This window comes from Podarcis filfolensis (genome assembly GCF_964270895.1).
Source record: "Podarcis filfolensis genome assembly, chromosome: 2".
Taxonomy (NCBI): domain Eukaryota; kingdom Metazoa; phylum Chordata; class Lepidosauria; order Squamata; family Lacertidae; genus Podarcis; species Podarcis filfolensis.
In genome coordinates this window covers 54044734-54064491 of record NC_139605.1, presented here as the reverse complement: position 1 = coordinate 54064491, position 19758 = coordinate 54044734, and the positions used below count along the sequence as shown (strand labels likewise).

General features: G+C 41.7%; 1 protein-coding gene across 7 annotated transcripts in view; it reads left to right on the top strand.

The window, feature by feature from the left end:
• The window catches only part of SEMA3F (semaphorin 3F), a 125502-nt gene that overhangs the window by 13148 nt on the left and 92596 nt on the right, over positions 1–19758 (top strand). For all 7 annotated transcript variants that reach the window (XM_083603329.1, XM_083603335.1, XM_083603331.1 and 4 more), the window contains exon 2: positions 117–276. In XM_083603329.1, the coding sequence (XP_083459455.1) occupies positions 165–276 (112 nt within the window). In that variant the 5' untranslated portion in view covers positions 117–164. The remainder of the gene's footprint in view (positions 1–116; positions 277–19758) is intronic.

Sequence of the window (19758 nt, the reverse complement as noted above, 5' to 3'; positions counted from 1 at the left end):
GTGGAGTTGAGCAGAATAATAGAATGACTTTTAACCAGAGAATTTTAGTTCAGTTCCTGTCTCATAACCTGTTCTGGGAAATAATGTTTCTGTCTTCACTTTCCCATCTCTTATAGATTCCCTAAGAATTCTTCCTGGATTTTGGATTCACACCTCTTCCCACTATGCCCCTCGTTGGCTTTTTGCTTTGGGCAACCTTACTAATTGTAGGCTGGTGGCCATCCTACTCCAAGGATTACCTCTTTGCTACTCCAAGAGTGCAGCTCACTTTCAAAGGTAAGGCACAGACATTATGTTAAATCAGTGTTATAGCATAGTTGTGGTCTTCCTTGTGTTGTTTTCTGGCAATTAATGGCTTGATAAAAGTTCTGCATCCAGAATGTGTCTCTTGAGGGCACCAAGATCCAGACCTGGAGGTTCTGTTTTAATTTCAGGTTTGCTAGAGTGGCCACTCTATCTTTCCAAGAATGCTATTTCCAGCAGCAGATTTTCTTGGGATCCTAGCCACGATAATGAGCAACACTTTTTTCTGGAATAGGTTCTGAGAAGCCCCTGGGCTAGCAGCCTACGTCAATCACACATGTAGTGCATTGCACTTCAGTGTCTCTCTCCATCTGGAGATAACTGGCCTTGCAGCTTGTGGAGTTTCCTTAGATTTTTTTAGAGTCAAGCACCATAGCTGGCAGTACAGACAGCAGATTGACAGCTCAGTGAACCCAAGCTGCTATGTGTGCTGAGAAGTTGGCAGCAAGTCACATATGAGCTTCCTAGGAAGGGACTGCAGTGCTGCATGTGGATCTTCCATGCCGAGGAGGAGACAGGTGTTGGGATGACTGTCTGTAAATCTTCAGGGCTAGTTGGCATGCGGCAATGATTGCCTGTGAAGGATACTGCATTGAATTAATTAATTGACCTCACAGGGAGGAGGATGCCTCTTATGAATCTGATGTACATTAGCCTTTTTGTCCTCATACTGCTTCTGCTTGCATGCTCAATGAAGAGCAGCACATGAGCCAACTTGTAGTAAAACCTTTTCATCCTGTGATTTTTTTTCAGACTACTTTATGATGACTTTTTAACTTAATGCATTTTTCTTTTGCTGAGAATTTCCAAGTGAACTAACTGTGTGCTGCTATTATGGTTGTCCGTGAGAGTGGCTTAAATCTTGCAGAACGGGATTGGCACCTCCTTCTCCCACCTTCCTCTCCCATCCTATGTTTAACCTCTGGTGGGTAGGGACAAATCTGTTTATGCTACTGCTTTGTTCGAATTCTGTCTTTCAAATATAAGTGGTTAGAAAATAGTGTTCTCTCTGTGCTGTATCACTGAATTGATGCTGGTTGCAGGGCTGAAGTGCTCACCTTGCTGGGGATAGCACTGGTAAGGGGGAAATTAGGCAGAGCCCATTAAAGGGAAGAGAAGAAAGAGGGAGTTGACAGGGAATGTTATGTACTGCAGGAGGTGGAGGACCAGCGGTGGGAAAGGAGATGTGGTGGTGCGTGTGATGGAGACCTTGTAAGTCTCAGATAGCTGCCTGCCTTTGTTTCTACACTTGGCTTGGCAACGCCGACTTGTCCCCATGCCTTTTGTCACCATCACACAGTTTCTGGCAATTAATGTTTTGTTAAAAGTTCTGTATCTGGAATGTGTCTTGGAGAGTATCAAGATCCAGACATGGGGGTTATGTTTTAGTTTTAAGTCAATTGAGAAGCTCTCCAACTTACCATACTCACAAAAACCTTAAAAGATAGCAGAAAAGATCTCTAATAGGCAAAGCAAATTCTGTGTGCACATGACTGTCGCCTTGCGTGAGTGTGTCTACTTCCTGTGCGCTTGCAGCTAATTATAGTGATGTGATATAAAAGACAATACACTACACATGACTTAAGATACTTGAACTTTTCATTGTACTTTCAAGTTGCATGTAGCATGAAATTGCATTATAAACAAGGGGAATACAGCACTGTATTTCATACAGTGTGCAAAATACAAAGTGCTGCCTCAAAAATGAAAGAGTATGACTCTGGTCAGGGTAGCATCTATAGGTAACTATCCACTAAAAGCAAAGGAAGCCTGTATCTTAGGTACAAATTTCCTGCAAATGTTTCTTCCTTTTCCATAATCAGGGGAAATGAATCAATGTGTATCTCAGGGCTGGTGTATTTATAGATTGCAAGTTCTTCTTGCCAGGATATGACATGAAGGCCTCTATTTTCATACTGTGCTGCTCCTTTACTCTTCAGATTTCTGCAGCATGAAATTGCATGTGTTGGGCACATGACAAAATGTGAGAGATTTGCAGATCAAGGGGAGGTGATCAGGGAATGTGATGAATAGTGTATGTTTAAAAGTTTGCTTTTTAAGATCTGTCAATAAATGTGTTTTATTACATTGTCATTTTAATGACAAAAATATCATTTGTGTCTAGCTTTGAGTATTTATTGCAGGTTGTGTGGAGCCCACAGTAGCTCATCACCAGTAAGTCTGAACCTTGTGCTTAACATGTTTGCACATTATAAGAGCCATCATCTTTTGAATATTTATTGATGTGAGTCATGAGGTGATAGGTGGACACTTACCCTGCAACCGTATGACTATTTTTGTGTTTTCAATGTTTTTGTAAGTAGGCTTCTGTTACATTCACATACTGTACTGGCAGGATTTGGGGACTGGCAGTGGCAGGAGGAGATTGGTAATAGTGGTGATGGGAGCACAGATTTGGTAACAGTGGTGATAGGAGCACAGAGGTGCTATTAGATTCAATAGGAAACATCCTCTGGCCTTTATGAGCTGTAATTGCAGCTAATCTGCAGGATGTTTGAGAGTCACATTGGCCCTGCAAGCATAGGGATGCATGAAAATGATTGCTAAGTATGTCTAGAACACTACACCTGCATGTCTTATACTTCTCTCTAGCAGAGAAATCAACAGAAATAACCGTACCACTGATATCTGCAATATAGGGGGTACTGATACTGATATATCTTTACAGGGTGGCTGTTAGGATTACACCTTGATAGGACACTTGAGGCTCTCTGAACACTTGACATTGATGTTCAGATCTTATTATTTTTCTAAGCAAGCATTTATTTAGGAATTTACAGTGCTAAATTACGAATGTAAACGACTTGTTCTGCACTCACTGTATGAAGGGTAGCCAAAGTTAAAAGGAAGAACTGTGTGCTCTAATAGTTTCATGGAAGAACTTTTGGTAGGTGCAGTTTGTCATGCAGGGGTGAATCATCTTGTGACACCCTGTCCTCTTTTACTCCTGTTCCTTTGAATTATTTTTTAGCTGTAACAAATAGATTAATTGATTTTGGAGGCAATTTAGACTAGTTGATACGCCACTGGGTGAGATATGCTTGACCTCAGGTACGAAATCAGTTATGTTGACTCAGTGTGATACTAGAGACTCATACAGATATTATAATATCCTCTTCCTAGCTCTTCTGTATTTTGGTGTACTTCATTCTGTAAAGCTTCTTAACCACATTCAGTAAACTGTCAGGGGAAGTCTAGCCCAGCTCTGCCCCTGTTATAGTAAGGGTTGTTGTGGCAGCAGTTGGAGTTAATTATCCAGTATTGATTCTGCACAACTTCTGTGATGCACCAAACTGAACATAGGCCACAGACCATGTGTGGGGACCTACCTATGGCTTGACAAACCTCTTCTTTTTGCTTTTGCTGCCCGCCTGGGACTGAAAAATGTAAGGTTGTCAAGAACATGGAAGGTCATAGGATTTGTCTATGTTGAGTCTTTTTAGTAACAAGTCTGGTTTAGCCTCTCTCCTCCAGCACAATGCATTTTTTACTTCGAGCTCTGGATTGGCTAGAACTGCACTCCTGAGTGCCCTTCTCTTTTACAAGCAAGAACTTTGGAATATGAACAGAGAACAAGCGGTAGACAGAAATATAATCTATCCCACCTTTATGTTTTAATGGTATAAGTACTCATTTGAGTTCCTCCTTTGGGCCTATTGAAAGATTTCTGTATCTTAGAAATTGGGGGTGGGGGTTTCAAATGAATCACTTTGATAATGTCTTTGAGTCTTTTTATAAGAGGATTTGGTTTCCTGTTACTCTACAATAAAAAAAAGCTGGGAAAGTTCTACCTTTGCCAGTAAGGTTTCTCCCCTCCCCCCCCCCCCCGCCCAGCCCCATATCACTTGACTCTGGGGTCCTGAAGCTTTGACAAAAGCAGAAATAATAATGAATCATGGGACTTGGCAATGAAATGGAAAGCAGCTTGGAAACGAATTGAATGGTGAAGGCATTGAAAGGGATGGAAGACCTTACCTGCAGTTTGCTGACAGTTATGCACATAAACATGGAAACAATGCTTCCTGATTCGTAAAGCCAAGGAAATTAAATCAAATCTTTCTCAGTAAGCAGGTAACTGCTTCCCACAATTCCAGATAAGACTACCTGCAATTCCTCCTACTGAAGAGATCATTCTCCCCTGCATTCAGCACTTCTATCCACCCCACAGTATGTGTTTCCAAGGAATCGCTTCCTCCTTTCACTGAATTCTTGTTCCAGCCACGCTGTCCTCCTTTGCCCTGGGCTTAATGCCCTTAACATGTTTGCAGATTTGTTCTCTAGAATTTGTTTTCGGTTGCATTAGTTGTAATCAGGTATACAATCTGATGTGCACATAATTATGTGTATAGGAGTTGGCAGTTGCATGCCTCAGTGTTCAACAGCATAGTCAAAAGTAAGGAGGGGCTGAGTACATACTGGCGCTATCACAGCATGAGATGTATTATGAATGCCCCTCAATGGAAGTTGACTTTCCACAAGTAAAATTAAAATTAAGCTATTGCTTATAGCAATAATCTTACATTTTCACTCACTTTCTTCTTTATGAAGTCCATTGACCTGTATTTGCAGCTGATCTGCCAGCAGCTAGAGTATTTGCATTATGGAACAGCATCTAAAAAAAGTCTGATCTTCTAGCACTTAGGTGGTTATGATTCATGGGCTGGCATTCATCTCATTTTTAATTCTGTTTACTGAAAGCTACATATATTGGTTAATGCTTTCTTTTGCAAATCTGTGCATGATTTAGAAAGTCAGTTTTAAATGGATAGTTCTTCCTGATTCTCTCTGAGCAGCTCGTGAAAACATTTTTATATTGGAAATAAGTTTTAGACTGACTTTGTTGTGAAATACTGTGTAGGTTTTGCACTGTTGGTCTGCTGTTGCTGTTTTGGATGAAACTGATATTTTAACTTATTGTTGGTTTTTTAAATGTTAAATTCAATTATTTTAGATGCTGAAGTATATTCGGAAGAAAGCAAGCAACTGTTACGCATTAATAATAAATAAATGCATATATTTACCTATATTTGTTAGCTCTTAGATTACATGGTCTATGAGGTTTTCTCTATAAATCTAAAAGGAATGGAATAGATCCTTTTTAATGAGCAAGGCAAAAATTAGACTTTTTTAAAATTCAGAACACTGTAAATATATGATAGGTGATAAAACCATGTGGGGTGTTAGCAGAGGAGTAGTACCTCTGGTGGGGGACATTTCATGCTTCTTCTGGGATAGTTTGTCCATCTTTGATCTCCACCCTGCACTTAGTTCTCACATGTGGCTCCTAGAAGCTGTCAGCATGCGACAGCGGCCACACCCTGGGAATGGCTTCAACTGCCCAGCTAAACCAGGTGAGGAGAGCCAATGGGTCTCAAACCCTCAGTGAGTTTGGGTCTTCCCCTGCATACAATGGCAGGCACCAGTGGACTGAGTGAGTGAGAACAATTGTGGGTCTAATGGTTAAGAAGGCAGTTTCTGCACATGCTGTAAAGGGAAGTGGGGGCAGGCGGGGCTCATCAACCTGGGCTAGATGGAAAAACCTGAGTTTTTCATCTAGGAGAAGGAAAACTCTGATCTCAAATCTCTGCTCTCTTGTGGGATATCTTTGGGACAAGAAAAGGCGAAGGTGAAGGCGTGAACCATACACAAATTTGGAGTGGAGGCCCTAAGACTATTGGATGGTCCTTTGTATGCTGCCTCCTAGCAACTCCTGCAGCTCTGCTTTCCTTTGCACCACATCAGCGAGGTCTTGCCGTCTGGGTAGCCTGGAACCTCCATACACACTGCCCAGGCTTGCATCGCAGGGAGGATACTTTGGTGCTGCTAATGCAGGTTTGACTTCACCCCCGAAGGAGCACTCAGTTGTCTCTTGAGACAATGGATGACAGCAGATAAAACCATGTGGGTTAACAACTTCTAGAGGAAATATCAATTCACCTGACTGACTGACTGTGTTATACCTTGTGGTTAGTTACTTGGGTGGTCTCCCCCCCCCCCTTTTGACGGGGACAAGATTTTCCCACATCAGAGATTATAGACAGAGACAGATGAGTGAGAGGACTCTGTCCTGCTTCTTCTAGCACAGGTGGAGCTTCCAGGCAATGTCCAAACAGTAGTCATTGCCTGGTTGTTGCCTGGTGGTAGCGACTGGGGGCTACTTAAAGGGCAAGGTGCTGGCAAAACACCAGCAAGCCTCTGCAGCCCATCACTGGCGTTTCTCTTTTTATTCTGCAATGCATTTCTTTCCCTTGAACCCCTATTTCAGTTATTCCCAGTTAATGAGAATTAACCTCTAGCCTTGCCTAAAAGCCAGCTGGGAAACCAGAGCTGTAAACTGAGCTGTCTTTAATTAGGTTTTTTCCCTGAGTCGATAATTTCTATGTCTTTATGTGCCTCTCTTTCTAGTGAGGTGGTGGGTGAATAGAAAGGGAGGGGGTGGGGAAGAGCACAGCCAGGAAAGTGGGAAACATGAGGAGGAAGAGTTAATCAATGTGGGCTGTTAACATGGCCCAGGCCACCAACTCTGCCAATAAACTGCAGCCAGGGCTTAGAGAAAGGTGAGAGATTTAATGCGCCTGACACCTCCTCCCACTTGGCCCACATTCTACTTGGCAGATTAAACAGCAGGAACAGACCATAATTCTATATTTGAGCAGGAAGGAAAGAGGTTGGGGACAGGCGTGCAAGGTTCTAGACTGAGGATTCATGCATGATTTTTTTACTGCAGGGGCATACAGAAAGAATGCTCTAGCATCACATTTAAAAACAGACAAACCCATGTGCCCAGGGGCATTGAAGCCTCAGAGAAAAGTGTCATGGCTCATGTACACTGTTTATACGTCGTTGCAGATTATGAGCTTCTGTGTGGAGGGCATGTGTGGGGTAGAGCCATTCACTTATATAGGCTTTTCTATAGGGCATTCATGTGAGGGTAAACATTCTTTTTCAAGGCTGCATATAAACTGTTTCATTCTAGCACTAAGTTGTGTTCCCACCACCACTCCTCTTAGTCCTTGGAGGTTAAAAGAAAATAGCACTGATGGATTTTATTAAGCAGGCAGTGGAGGAGCAGGCAGTTGGATTGTCCCTGAAGACATTAGGAAGCCAGCAATGATGGACTTCTATTGCTTTTGGCTTTGGAGTTCTTCAAAGGAGCAGCACTAATTTATCCATCTTCAAGAAGTAGCAGCACTAACTTTCTTACCTTAGGCTCCAGATATTAATATAGTGGAGCAGGAGAGGACAGGGACAAAGCACCCCCCACTTATTTCAAAGTAAAGGAAAAGGGACCCTTGACCGTTAAGTCCAGTCGCGGACGACTCTGGGGTTGCAGCGCTTGTCTCGCTTTACTGGCCGAGGGAGCCGGCTTTTCTCCGCAGACAGCTTCCGGGTCATGTGGCCAGCATGACTAAGCTGCTTCTGGCGAACCAGAGCAGCGCATGGAAACGGCGTTTACCTTCCCGCTGGAGCGGTACCTATTTACTTGCACTTTGACGTGCTTTTGAACTGCTAGGTTGGCAGGAGCAGGGACCGAGCAACGGGAGCTCACTCCATCACACACTACACCTCTTCTAGATATAGAATGACCAATTCAATGATTCAGTCTTTCAGTTTTCAGATGTATCTGCATATAATGCAACAAGGCAAATCCTATGTTCCCTTACCCAGAGTTAACAGTTTGATGACAGAGCAGACTGCATTGCCTCTGATGTGGCAGTGCTGCCAGCAGAGAAGTTCACATGGATCACCAGCTGGGTAGTGTTGCTTAGTCTCTGCATATAGACAGTAAGACAATGCAGTACCCAGAGAGCCATGAACAGCTTCCCCATTCACTTCCTGCTGCAGCCAGTTCAAAGCCCATTGTTCTGCTTGTATCAGTGTTTATGTTCACATTCAGTGGGAACACCCAGACCACTGTTGCTGAATAATAATTAGAACCTCTCATCTGCTGCTCTCTTTAGCAGTTCTGTATTGGCCTCATCACATGGAAATGGCACCATGATCTTGGCATACATCATTATACCATTTTTGGAAAATACAATTTTCTCTGGTTCAGAGAGTTCATTCCATTCCAAGAGCATCAAGAATCACCACCCCTGCAAGTGCTACAAGATTTATCAAAATTGTGTGTGTTGTCAATGTGGATAAGTCTGTAGGCTTTGCAGGAGGGCAAAGTCTTGCCTTTCTTCCTTAGTGATAGAACTCCAATTGTCATTGTGATGTTCTGGAACAATGGCTTTGCTATGGGTATCATTCATTGCTCAGTCTTTGACTAGCCTATTCTGCTTCTCCATGAACAGCAGGTGTTTTTGGTTAACCCCTGTGCTTGGACCTTATGTTTGCATTGTGTAGCACTGATATTTGTGGGAGTTTTTCCAAGTTAGGAGAGCAAAACTAAGCCATGATGGGTTGTAGTTCTCCATTTAGCATTCTGCGTCAAAACCTCTCTACTCCACTCCCTACCCTCAGTGCTAAGAGTTGGGAACATGTTCCCAGGAGGGAAATGAGCAGTGGTGAAAAATGAAAGCAGCATCCTGAATCCTCCATTTGCTGTCAATCCTTGTTTCCCAAGGAAGGATGAGGTGGGGGAGAAGATCTATTTATATAACCTGGACATTTGCTGGTGACTTCCCACATACAGGCATATATCTTTTTCAGTATTCTTCTCAGGAAAAAACAGGGTGGCTATTCTTAACAAAGTTATTAAAAATCTTCTCCTTATGTATGAACATCATGTTATTTTGTTTATTTGGCAGGTTGGGACTGATTGACAACCCCATATTTACAGATAAGCATGATATCTATGGGTGGTATGCTTGTTAGGAGTGTGCATGTTTGATAATTTCTGTTGTTGGCTTGAATGAAATTAAGCATAGTAAAAACAAGAATATAGCCTGTATTCTGTGAACCACTGATTTCAGACCTGGACTGGAAAAACCACTAATTTACGTCTATATCTACAGTGTAACTCCAGCACAAAGTCTGAATGTATACTGTGTGGGGCTAGGAGAGCCAGCACACATGGAGGACAGGGAGTGAATTCTGATATGCTTTCCTTCAGTATGTCCTCAAAGCAAAAGAACATCCTGGGCAGTTGTGCAACCTCTTTACCATTTCTCAAGTGTTTACAGGGCTGTGACTTGTGACTTATTAGAAAATACTTACGACTAGTATTATTTCACTGCTGCTGTTCGAACACCTGTCACTTTTATGGCTGGGCATAGGAGGCATGTGAAAGCTTGACCACATGCTGTCATGTATACTGTGTTTTATAGGAAGGCAGAATATAAATAGTAGAATAACCTCACTTTGTGTATTTAGAAGGTCCTGGGTTCATTTCTTAACCATCTCCACCTAAAAAGATCTCTGGAGGAAGGCCTGGAGAAGATTATGCAATAGTAGGTTGGATGGACAATGATAATATAAGACAACTTCATATCAAAATAACAATACAGCTGTCTGTACCTCCATGACGGAACACCTGGGATTATGCTAGGGTTTTTTTGCTCCAGTGCAGTCCTGATGACTTTTAAAGCAAAGTTTCCACTGACTCTGATAAGTAGAGTTCATTGACTCTTCTAGTCAGGAGGACATGCATATAACCTATATGTGTGGAGTGATTACTGCCCTTATTTATTCTTGTTGCCACATTAGAAACAGGGAAGGCGACCACTAGTGATAATAATCTTAAAAACAAGTAATGAAGCAGCAGCTAAATTTTAAAGTGCTGAAAGAGGTAAATGACAACAACTGTAGGATTGAGCTGTTAACATTAAGTTGGAATTTGTTTCACTGTTCAAATTATTCTGTGCCACAGTGTGTCCGCTAAAAGAAAATGCATAAAAATGTGACCATGGCCGAAGCAATCCATAGAAGGGGTAGAACAGTTAGCCCCAGGGACCTGGAAAAAGGAGATGGAACCTTTCACCTCAAGGTCAACAGAGCAAGGCAGTCATTACCAGCAGGGAGGTTTAGGTCCTGAGCAGAGCAAGTTGGTGGTCTTAAATTAACCTGGCTCCTAATGTGTCACAATCTCTTTGTGTGCCTCTGCTGTCTTTCTCTGGGGTGTCCCAGAAAAGATTATGCAAATTGAAATGATGGTGTAATGCCATTCAGACGGAAAGATGGAAGATACTAAAGCTGCCACTGACCATGCTGTACTTGTATTGTGGTTAGTTGCCTGGAGCTTTTAAAACTCCATGGCTGCCTGGTGGAATCTTAATATCAAAATGTATTTGACATGTGGTCCATCCCATCCCTAGTAATTTATGGAGGAATATAATAAATACATATGTGGTGAGAAACCAAAGATGATGACATTTTTTTATAGTCTACCGTTTTCCCAGACCAGGACTCAAGGCAGTGTACAGATAAAATAGAAACAGCTAAAAACAGAAAAAGCAATAACTTAAAAGCAATTAAACACCAACAGATATGAGATACAGATAATTACAATAAAAATAGTGCCAGCCCTTTCCTTAGAAACAATCAGTTCCCCAAAACTGGATGGAGCAGGAAAGTCTTCACCTGTGATAGAAGAAGAAAGCCAGTCTACCTTCTCTAGGAAGGGAGTGCCAAAGTCTGGGAGCAGGCACTGAGAGGGCTGTCTCCCATGTCCCCAGCACGCGTGCCTTTGGGAGTGGCAAGACTGAGAGAAGGGCCTCCCTCAAAGATTTCAGAGCCCAGGCAGTTTCATATGAGGGAAATAGGTCTTTCAGATATGTTGGACCGAAGCCATGTAGGTCAAAACTAGCACTTTGAATTGTGTCTGGAAACAGAATGGTAGCCAGTGCAGCTGTTGTAAAAAGAGTCCTATGCTCCCTGTAACCAGCCCTGATAGCCCTCTGCTTATGGAATAATGTTTGGTCTAGCCTAGACTTTTGTGAACAGAAGGGCAGGGAAGATTATATTCATTAATCCTTTTTTCCTGCAGACCCCTGAGGTACCTCCCATACTATTCCAGAGAGTTCCCCAATCCTCTGGAGCAGATTTGGGTTGTGGTATGGGGACCTGCAGAGGTAAAGGGGAATAATTATCAAAAATAACTTTCTCCTCTTCCATGCACAGAAACATTTGCTGAATTAAAGAGACTTATGAGAACAGAAGCACACAAACTGGATGCAATGTATTTAAAATTATCTTGCTGTTGCTTAACTTCATTAACTACTCATTCTAATCCAAAAGATCTCTCATGCTAGCTCAGAATTAGATGTATTTGTAGACTAGGGTAGGGAACCCGTGACACCTTCACACTGCTGTGGGACTGCAACTCCCATCATCCCAGACCATTGTTCATGTTGTTTGGGGCTGATGGCAATTAGGAGTCAAGGAACATCTGAAGGGCCACAGATTCTCCACTCCTCCACTACTGTGGGGAAGCAGTTCTTGCTGTACAGACATATTTCATTGTTAGAACAATCAAGAGGGATTCTTGGTTGATATTAAAGATAATCAAACATAAACAACAGCATGATCTCAAAGGCTGCCACCCTAACTTGACTTCCTTGAGAATAAGCCTCATTGAATTGAATAGCACTTATTTCTGAACATTCATGGTTAGGATTGGACTACAAGTTATTTCAGAGGCCAAACTCTTTCAATTTCTAGACATTCTAAAAACAGGTGTATGAAGGGGGGAAATACTTTGAAAACATATGAGTATTTTACATAAGTGCTTATTTGTGCTAAAAAGCCATCATTGGCGAAGGTTCCCTGTCACAGGTCCATGTCTTTAATAACGTGCGGTCATCTTTCATAATGTGTGAGTTATATATTGTGGTTTCCACCCAGTGAACATAACGCTTGACCTAGACCACTTGAGAGGTCTGAGTTCAAAGGCCAAGTCAATCATAGGATTACAGGGCAAGAACCTACCTCTCGGCTGTAAAGTGTGTGCCTATAGAATGAAAGTATGAAGTGGTTACTCACTACGGACCTTAGCAGTGCATCAGGCTGTATAATTTGATAAATAAGAAAATCTAAGTTGCCTTTAGACTCAGAATTGCATTTTTGCCTAGGAATGATTTTTATTTTGGCATATTTTTCTACTAAAGTTGAGGAAATTCTGCAAGAAAAAAAGGAAAGAAATACAGCCAATGAGACAGCTAGGACAGGGCATCTTGGGACAGACAGTATAAGTCAAAGAAAATCATTGCTTAAATGTTGTTATCCGGCATCAAAGTAAGGAATGCATGATGACTGAGTATTATAATTGCCTACTTAAAATGTTGGCAAAGTGTCCCAGGAAACCAGAGACAAAGACTGTTAGGTTCTCATGCACAAACAAGCTGCTTTTGGATGGGAACACTCCAAAGTATCACACACAGACAGTTACGTGATCTTCATAAGACCTAGGGGATTCTGGAAAACTGTTGAGTTAAAAGGACAAGAGCACAGTACTTTATTTATTTGTAACCCACTTTTTATTGTTCACACACATTTTATTGTTCATGAACACATTCATACTTTCCTTGGACTCTGTCTCTTAACTGGACAGAGACATCCACAGTGTGTTTCGGTCCTCCAAGCCATTAGTTGCCAGAGTTGCTGGTTATCTACAGATGGGAGCAGGTGTCAATCACTCTGCTCTGAGCTTGTCTGGAAGTGATAACCAAGAGCTGAAAGGCTCTGTAATCTCATTACTTACTAACTCCCAAAGCCATCCCATTTCCAAAATGCCTCACCTAACACAAGATACACTAATGCAAGTCTATTCCCTTTATCTACTAAGCTTGTTATCCTGTTTAGGAAATAAATTGAGTTAGACAGGGATAAATTCTCAAAGAATAGCTGTGTGAGTCTGTTGCAGTAAAAATAGCAAAGAGTTCTGTGGCACTGTATGGGCTGGGAAGCGCTTATATTTGAAAGGGGAGGATTGCTATTTATCATCACCTAGCCCATTGCCGTTTAAGCACAAACTGATCGTCTTCATCATTGCTTCTGAAGAGCTTGCAAGCACTGATGAAGATTCATAATGATATATTCTAGGGGGTCATTCTTAACCATTACCATTCATTCTCTTGCTGAGTTTTCAGAAATAATTTCCTGTGTCCTCCTTAGTTTTATTACACAATTATACCCTTGCATTAATTTTTATTCTACGCAATGTATTCCACCCCACCCTCCATTGTATCATGACTTTGCTATAGCTGCTTTTGCCAACCCAGCACCAACCTCCAGATGTTTTGGACTATAATGTGCTGACAGAGGCTTATCAGAGTTACAGTCCAAAATTTCTGACGGGCACCAGGTTGGTAAAGGCTGAGTTAGAGTTTCTCCTTCTGCTGTTGTTAGTTATATGCCCTTAATATAAGAGTCCTCTGGAAATACTTCATAACGCCAGCCAGTTTTCCTATATATGTATTTGTTATTCTTGGGAAATAGCTCACTGGAAGACATGGGAAAAATCAGAATTTTAGCTTTAAAAAACCAGGGCGTACAACTTTGGTACAAGTTGTTTACTTTTTGTTAAAAGTAATATGTCACTCTGCATTACAGCATGCAAATTTAATAAAACAACACACTGCATTTGTGGAATAGGTTTAGGAATCCTACAAAGTGCTTTCTGGCATGCCTTCTTTTGATAAAGACATTCTTAAACAGTGTGGCTTTTTTTAAAAAAGCCTTTTAAAAACTGTGGAATCTCTCCCATGGCTGGATGGAGACAGCTATGTATGTGAAAATATCTTGATTATCTCTTGTTGGTGCCTTGGCTCTTTGACAAATGCAGTTCATTTGAAATAAAAGCATGATGCAGAGATTTCTGTCTCAAAACAATGAATTTTGACATTTTTTGATACAGCATGCTGCTATAGTAAAGCAAATAAGTGATTTTCAATGTAGGAAAACTGGCCACAATCCCTCACAGAGTTGGGCATGCTTACCTTCATTTAAATCACTGGGCTTCAGTACGAGACTTGGCATTCCTTTTTAGCACTTGAAGCAAAAACTTACAGTATACTTTCCATGCTCTTTTTTTTTTTTAATGTTACACAGTATGGAGGTTGAGCCCAGAAAAATGTTACCTCCCCTGGAATCTGCTGCCTGAAATGACTGTGGTATGATGCTTCACAAAAAGACTGATTATGCATATATGCGTGTTGTCACCTAGCTTGCAGCCATTCTGTCAGGCTACTTGAATTGTTTCTATCCCAGGAGAAGTTTAAGAAATGATATCTGAGTTTCCTTTTTTCCTTCTCCCTACTCATCGCTTTTCCCATTTCTGCCATGTAATAGTCTGAAAGTTGTGACTAGTTGTATTTTTTAAATGATCCAGTAGCTTAGAAGAGAAAAAATGAAAAGATTTCAGTAAATAATAAATGTAGGATTGTGTCTACTGTATTTTAAATCCAAATAACTGTTTGATGGGTTGCTTTCTTGATAACATTAAGAGCATATGGTGAGCCTTTCTGGAGCAAACTAAAGGTCCATCTCGTCCAGCTCTCAAAGGGGCCAGTCAGATGCTTATGGGAAGCTCACAAATGGGCATTATTCTGAGAATAATGTTTCTTGAGAAGTGTAGAAAGAGTTTGAGTTTGGGGGCCCCCAAGGCCAGCTTGGCCCAGAACTCTTAGCTTCCATTCAAACACAGGTTTCTGCATCAGGTTTCTACATCAGCCTTCTCCAACCTAGTGGTGCCCAAACGTTTTAGACTGCAGTTCCCATAATTCCTGATTATTCCTCATCATTGGCTGTTGTTGCAGGGGTTGTAATCTAAAACAGGTGAAGAGCACAGTGCTTGGGAAGGCTGCCCTAGATCAAAAGTTATAAGCAGAAATGTAAGCTCCTTCCGCCCCGGAATTTCTGTAAAACGAACTAGCCTGTTTGGTAGTCGGCACCTTATAGATTTTTTAGCCATTGAATGAAGTCATAGCCTATATGCATATAAAGGTGTTTGTGTTTCACGTCACTTGAATTGAGTGAATCTATGGTGTTCAGCAGCAGCTCATATAGTTGCCTGTCAGCCTACTGTTCTTTCTCTGTGCACGTCTAGCACACAGTCCAGAAAATCAAAGCACGGACAGGCAGCACAGTTGTATCAGGATCTTGGTTGGCATACACATGATTAAACAATTTCAATTATGTTGATAATAAAAGCGTACATGCAGCATTAAAAATAGTAATTTTTATTAGCAAAGAAGAGCATATTATACATTTTATCTATCAAATAATTTTTGAATAGAAATATAAAAGTGTACATGGAGCTTAGGATGCCATTAAAATGTGCTGATGCTTATTTTCAAAATATAAAGAGCTATGCAAGTTTCATTTTTCCTGGGTCTCTGAATAGGGCAATTTATTTCTGTAATTCATAGCCTGTTATGAATCTAGTCCTTCCCACCCTCCTTTGCTCACGTCCTTGACAAAAAGGCTGCAGTGCTAATCCTATTTACCTGGGAGTGAACCCCATTGAATCCAATAGGATTTCCTTTTGAGTAGACATTGTTAAACTTGAGCTGTAAATCAGTGGTACTTAATTTTGTGTAGATACAGGATTATGTTGTTAATCTACCCCCCCCCAAAAAAACCCTATTTTTTAAAGCAATTAGGAAAGGCTTACTTGGGTATCACTGTTGTTATTTGGCAGGAAACTAATATTGATTTGTAAAACATTATTTTGCAAGGACCAACTAGTTTTGACAATAAAATATTTTATGTGATATATATGTATATTATAACTCCAGTGTTGGCAAGCTTCTTGCTTCGTTTTGCTTTGGTATTTTCTTGTAAAATATCAAGATTGTGCAGTGTTGTAGCTAAAGCAGGGTGGAGTGGGGTGCATATTTATTTTTACTGTACATGAATTGTAAAAATATTTGTATCTTGCTTTTCTTCTCAGGAGCTCAAGGCAGCATACATTGTCTTCCCCTCCCTCGCTCCCTTTTAGTATTCACAACAGCCCCGTGCGGTAGGCTAGGTGTGAAAACAGAGTAGCAAGTAGGATAGTGTGTTTTTTTGCATAACATATGCACTGTATTCTGTAGCACTGCCCAATATTCACCAACAATAGTCTTAATCCCCCATGTTGTGGTGAATGCTAAACTGCTGATCCTGGTAACTTCATGCACAGAAGTGTTAACAAACCAGTTTTGTGCTATCTGTCCATCCCTACTCTTCTAGAGATTGAATGCAGAAATGCCTGCCCTGCCCTTTTAAATTAGTATCTATTCATTGGGAACAGCTGGAGTTTATATTTCACTGATTCTTGCAGCCTTAAAAGGCATTTTTCAAATATTGACAGCTAAGTATTTTGGAAAATGTTTGTTTGTTTGAAGATACTTTCTTTGCTTAAACTTAAGAGCCAAAGGCCACAAATGCACATTTTGCAATGCCAGAAAGAGGCAGGCTCCAGACAGATCTGCACACTATAGAACTAGAGGTCAGATTGTCCTCTTGTTGTTATCTCCCTGGCAATCTGACTGTGTCTTTTGCACATTCACATTTTCTGCATGACTCCCACCATGCAAAGAGGTGTATGATGTGGTTTACAACATTGCACCATCACAACAACACTACAGCAACTTTTCTTTATCACTGAAACCTGGAAATGTAGAAATAGAAGTAGTCATCATATCTTCCTCTACGTCAGAGGTTTTCAACCTTTTTGAGTCCACGGCTCTCTTAACCAACTGCATGCTTTCTGCGGCACCCCTGTGGGGCTCAGGAGCCCAGTTATGTCACCCCTTGTCTGCAGAGTTGCAGCCTCTCACCCTTTTTCGAACACCCTCCCTTCTGGAGTGTTCCCTCAGTCTCCTCTCCCCTCTCCTCCAGGCAGCTGCTGCTGCCATCCCTAGTTTCTGAGCTGCGCCACCCCACGCCCCAAAGAGAGGTGCCTCCCAGAGGCACAGTTCGCCTGCAGAGCTTATAGCCAGTTTGAAAGCACCCCAAAAAGTGCAAGCAGGAAGGTAAATGGCATTTCTGTGCGCTGCTTGGGTGTCAGTGTTCCATTGCGCCAGAAGCAGCTTAGTAATGCTGGCCACATGACCTGGAAAAACTGTCCGTGGACAAATGCTGGCTCCCTCGGCCTGTAAAGCGAGATGAGCGCCACAACCCCAGAGTCGGCTGCAACTGAACTTAACTGTCCTTTACCTTTTAAATACTGCACCTAAGGAACCAATGTAGTGTAAATGTATAGAAGCCCTCTTCTTGTGCTTTTGGATCATGTGCTGCACAGAAGGAATGGGGCTGCACCCATTGGCTCCACCCTGACCTCTGTGCATTGGGCAGAACATGAGAATGGGCTCTCCACTTGTTCAACTGTGTGGGCGTAAAACCTGTTCTCACATTCTGCCTAAAGGCACAGAGGATGTGCTCCTACTCTTAACTGAATGCATGGGGGAAGACAGCTAGTGTTGGATTTGTATTAGGGAAACATACGTTAAAATCCCTAGTTATCCATGAAGCTCATTCTGTAGCCTATTTGAGAAACCACTGAATCTTACCTACTTGACCTGGTTGCTGTAATGAAGAAGTAAGAACCCCGAATATATTATTTTGGGATCTTTGGAGGACGAGTGGGGTACAAGTGTAATAAGCCACAGCAATGAGAACAATTTGTAGTGGAGGGAATTTAAAATCCGAAGTTTAAGCCCTACTTCTCTCATGGTCTTTCAAGTGCCATATTAGGGAAAGAGTGTTTCCTCCCAGCCTGACTTTTGTCAAATCTGTAAGGATATGCCTTAAAGCTAGGAACAAGCAAGAAAACAAACAAAAAACTCTGCAGGATCTGAATTCCTCATGGGACTGAAGTGAACGACATGTTTATCTGGAAGCCAGTTTCTTTTTTGCTTTCAAGGGTTGAAAGGAAATTTGGGAGGGGAAGAAACTGGTGGAAAATACTGGAAATGTCTGAGTGATTTATTGAAGGCAATTAAGCATGGAGAATTTGTTTTCTCTAGGCAAAATAATAGTGTATACGCAGTGAGGAGTTCCTTCCTGAAGGGGCCAATGGACAACGTATGAAAAGAGGAAGGCCTCAATACAGTGGTACCTCTAGTTACGGACTCGATCCGTTCCGGGGTGCCGTTTGCACTCTAAAAAGTCCACAACTAGAGCGCTGCTTCTGCGCATGCGTGCGTGTGTGGTGAAATCCGGAAGTGTTCATGTTCCATGTTCGTATGCTGAAAAAACGCAACTGGAGACTGACATAACAAGAGATATGACTGTATACAGATTAGGATTTGCAGCCAAAGATCCTTTCAAGAGTGCCATCTCTTTGACTCATTATGTATCATACAATATTACCCCCAAAAAAGCAGGTTACTTGGAAAGGGCTCACAAAAATTGGCTCTGTTTGTGGCTCTTGGAACTCTTCCCAGCCATACCTTCCTTGAGTATTTCCACATCAACCTTCAGTGTTTTTTCCTGTCAGGAATGTGTCCTTGAACTCTGATATTTTTATTTGATTTATTTTAATATTTGTTTTTTGCTTTTCCAACAACAAATGTTGAGCTCAAAGAGGCTCACAATAATCACCATAGCATTGAAAATTTACACTAAAATATGAAAAACTTTCTATAAATAAAAAGCAAAACAAAACACACATTCATCCATTTATCTGATTCAGTACAAGGTCATAGTGATTCAAAATAAATAGCTGCTGAACACCAGCCCTGTGCCACTTGACATACATATGACTCAGGGGGTTTGAGCCCTGGTCTTTTGCACTGGGACCTGGTTCTTCTGTCCCTTCATTTTTCAACAATTTTTTTCTTATAGTTTGGCTAGGTGTTCTCGAAAGGGCTGTGTCAATAAGACTCCATCCATCATCTTAATGTGCCCCGAGGCAAATTTTGGCCATAGACCAGTGCCCCAAGTATTTTAATTACCCAGCAGCACCCCTACTAAGTTTGTAGCACTAAGGTTTAAATGCAAAACCATCCAAGTGTGCTTTAATATGTATTGGGTGTTGTGGAGAGAGATGTCTGGAAAGCTGGTCTTAAACAGTCTGGAGCAGTGCTTAAAAATAAAAATAAAAAAGGTGCAAGAACTCACCATGAAGTTGTTACAGTAAGTTGCCGGGCGACTTGGGGCAGCCCTGAACAGGTGCCCATTTGACAACAGCTGCGTTCATCGCTCATGGAGGTGCTAAAAAACATGGCAAGCTGTCTCCCTAGCTGGTTTGGAGGTCACCCCTGGTTCTGGTGCAAGTCAAATTAATGTGCCCCACCTCCCTTATTTTCTTAGATTCAGAAAGGTGGCTAGGGCAGGTTGGAAGGCCCTTGCGCAAACGTGTGCGCGCGCATGCAATGGTAGAGGCCTGTATGGAAAGCTTAAAGCCTTCCACCATTACATAGGAGACAGACTGAAGAAAAGGAAATATGAACTGGCCCCACGCCATTGCTTGACCAATCACGGCTAGGAGTGGCTAGGAGCTACGTGGAGTCATAGATCTAAAGAAAGTGTAGACTCGCACAACCTGGCCAGCTTCCATTT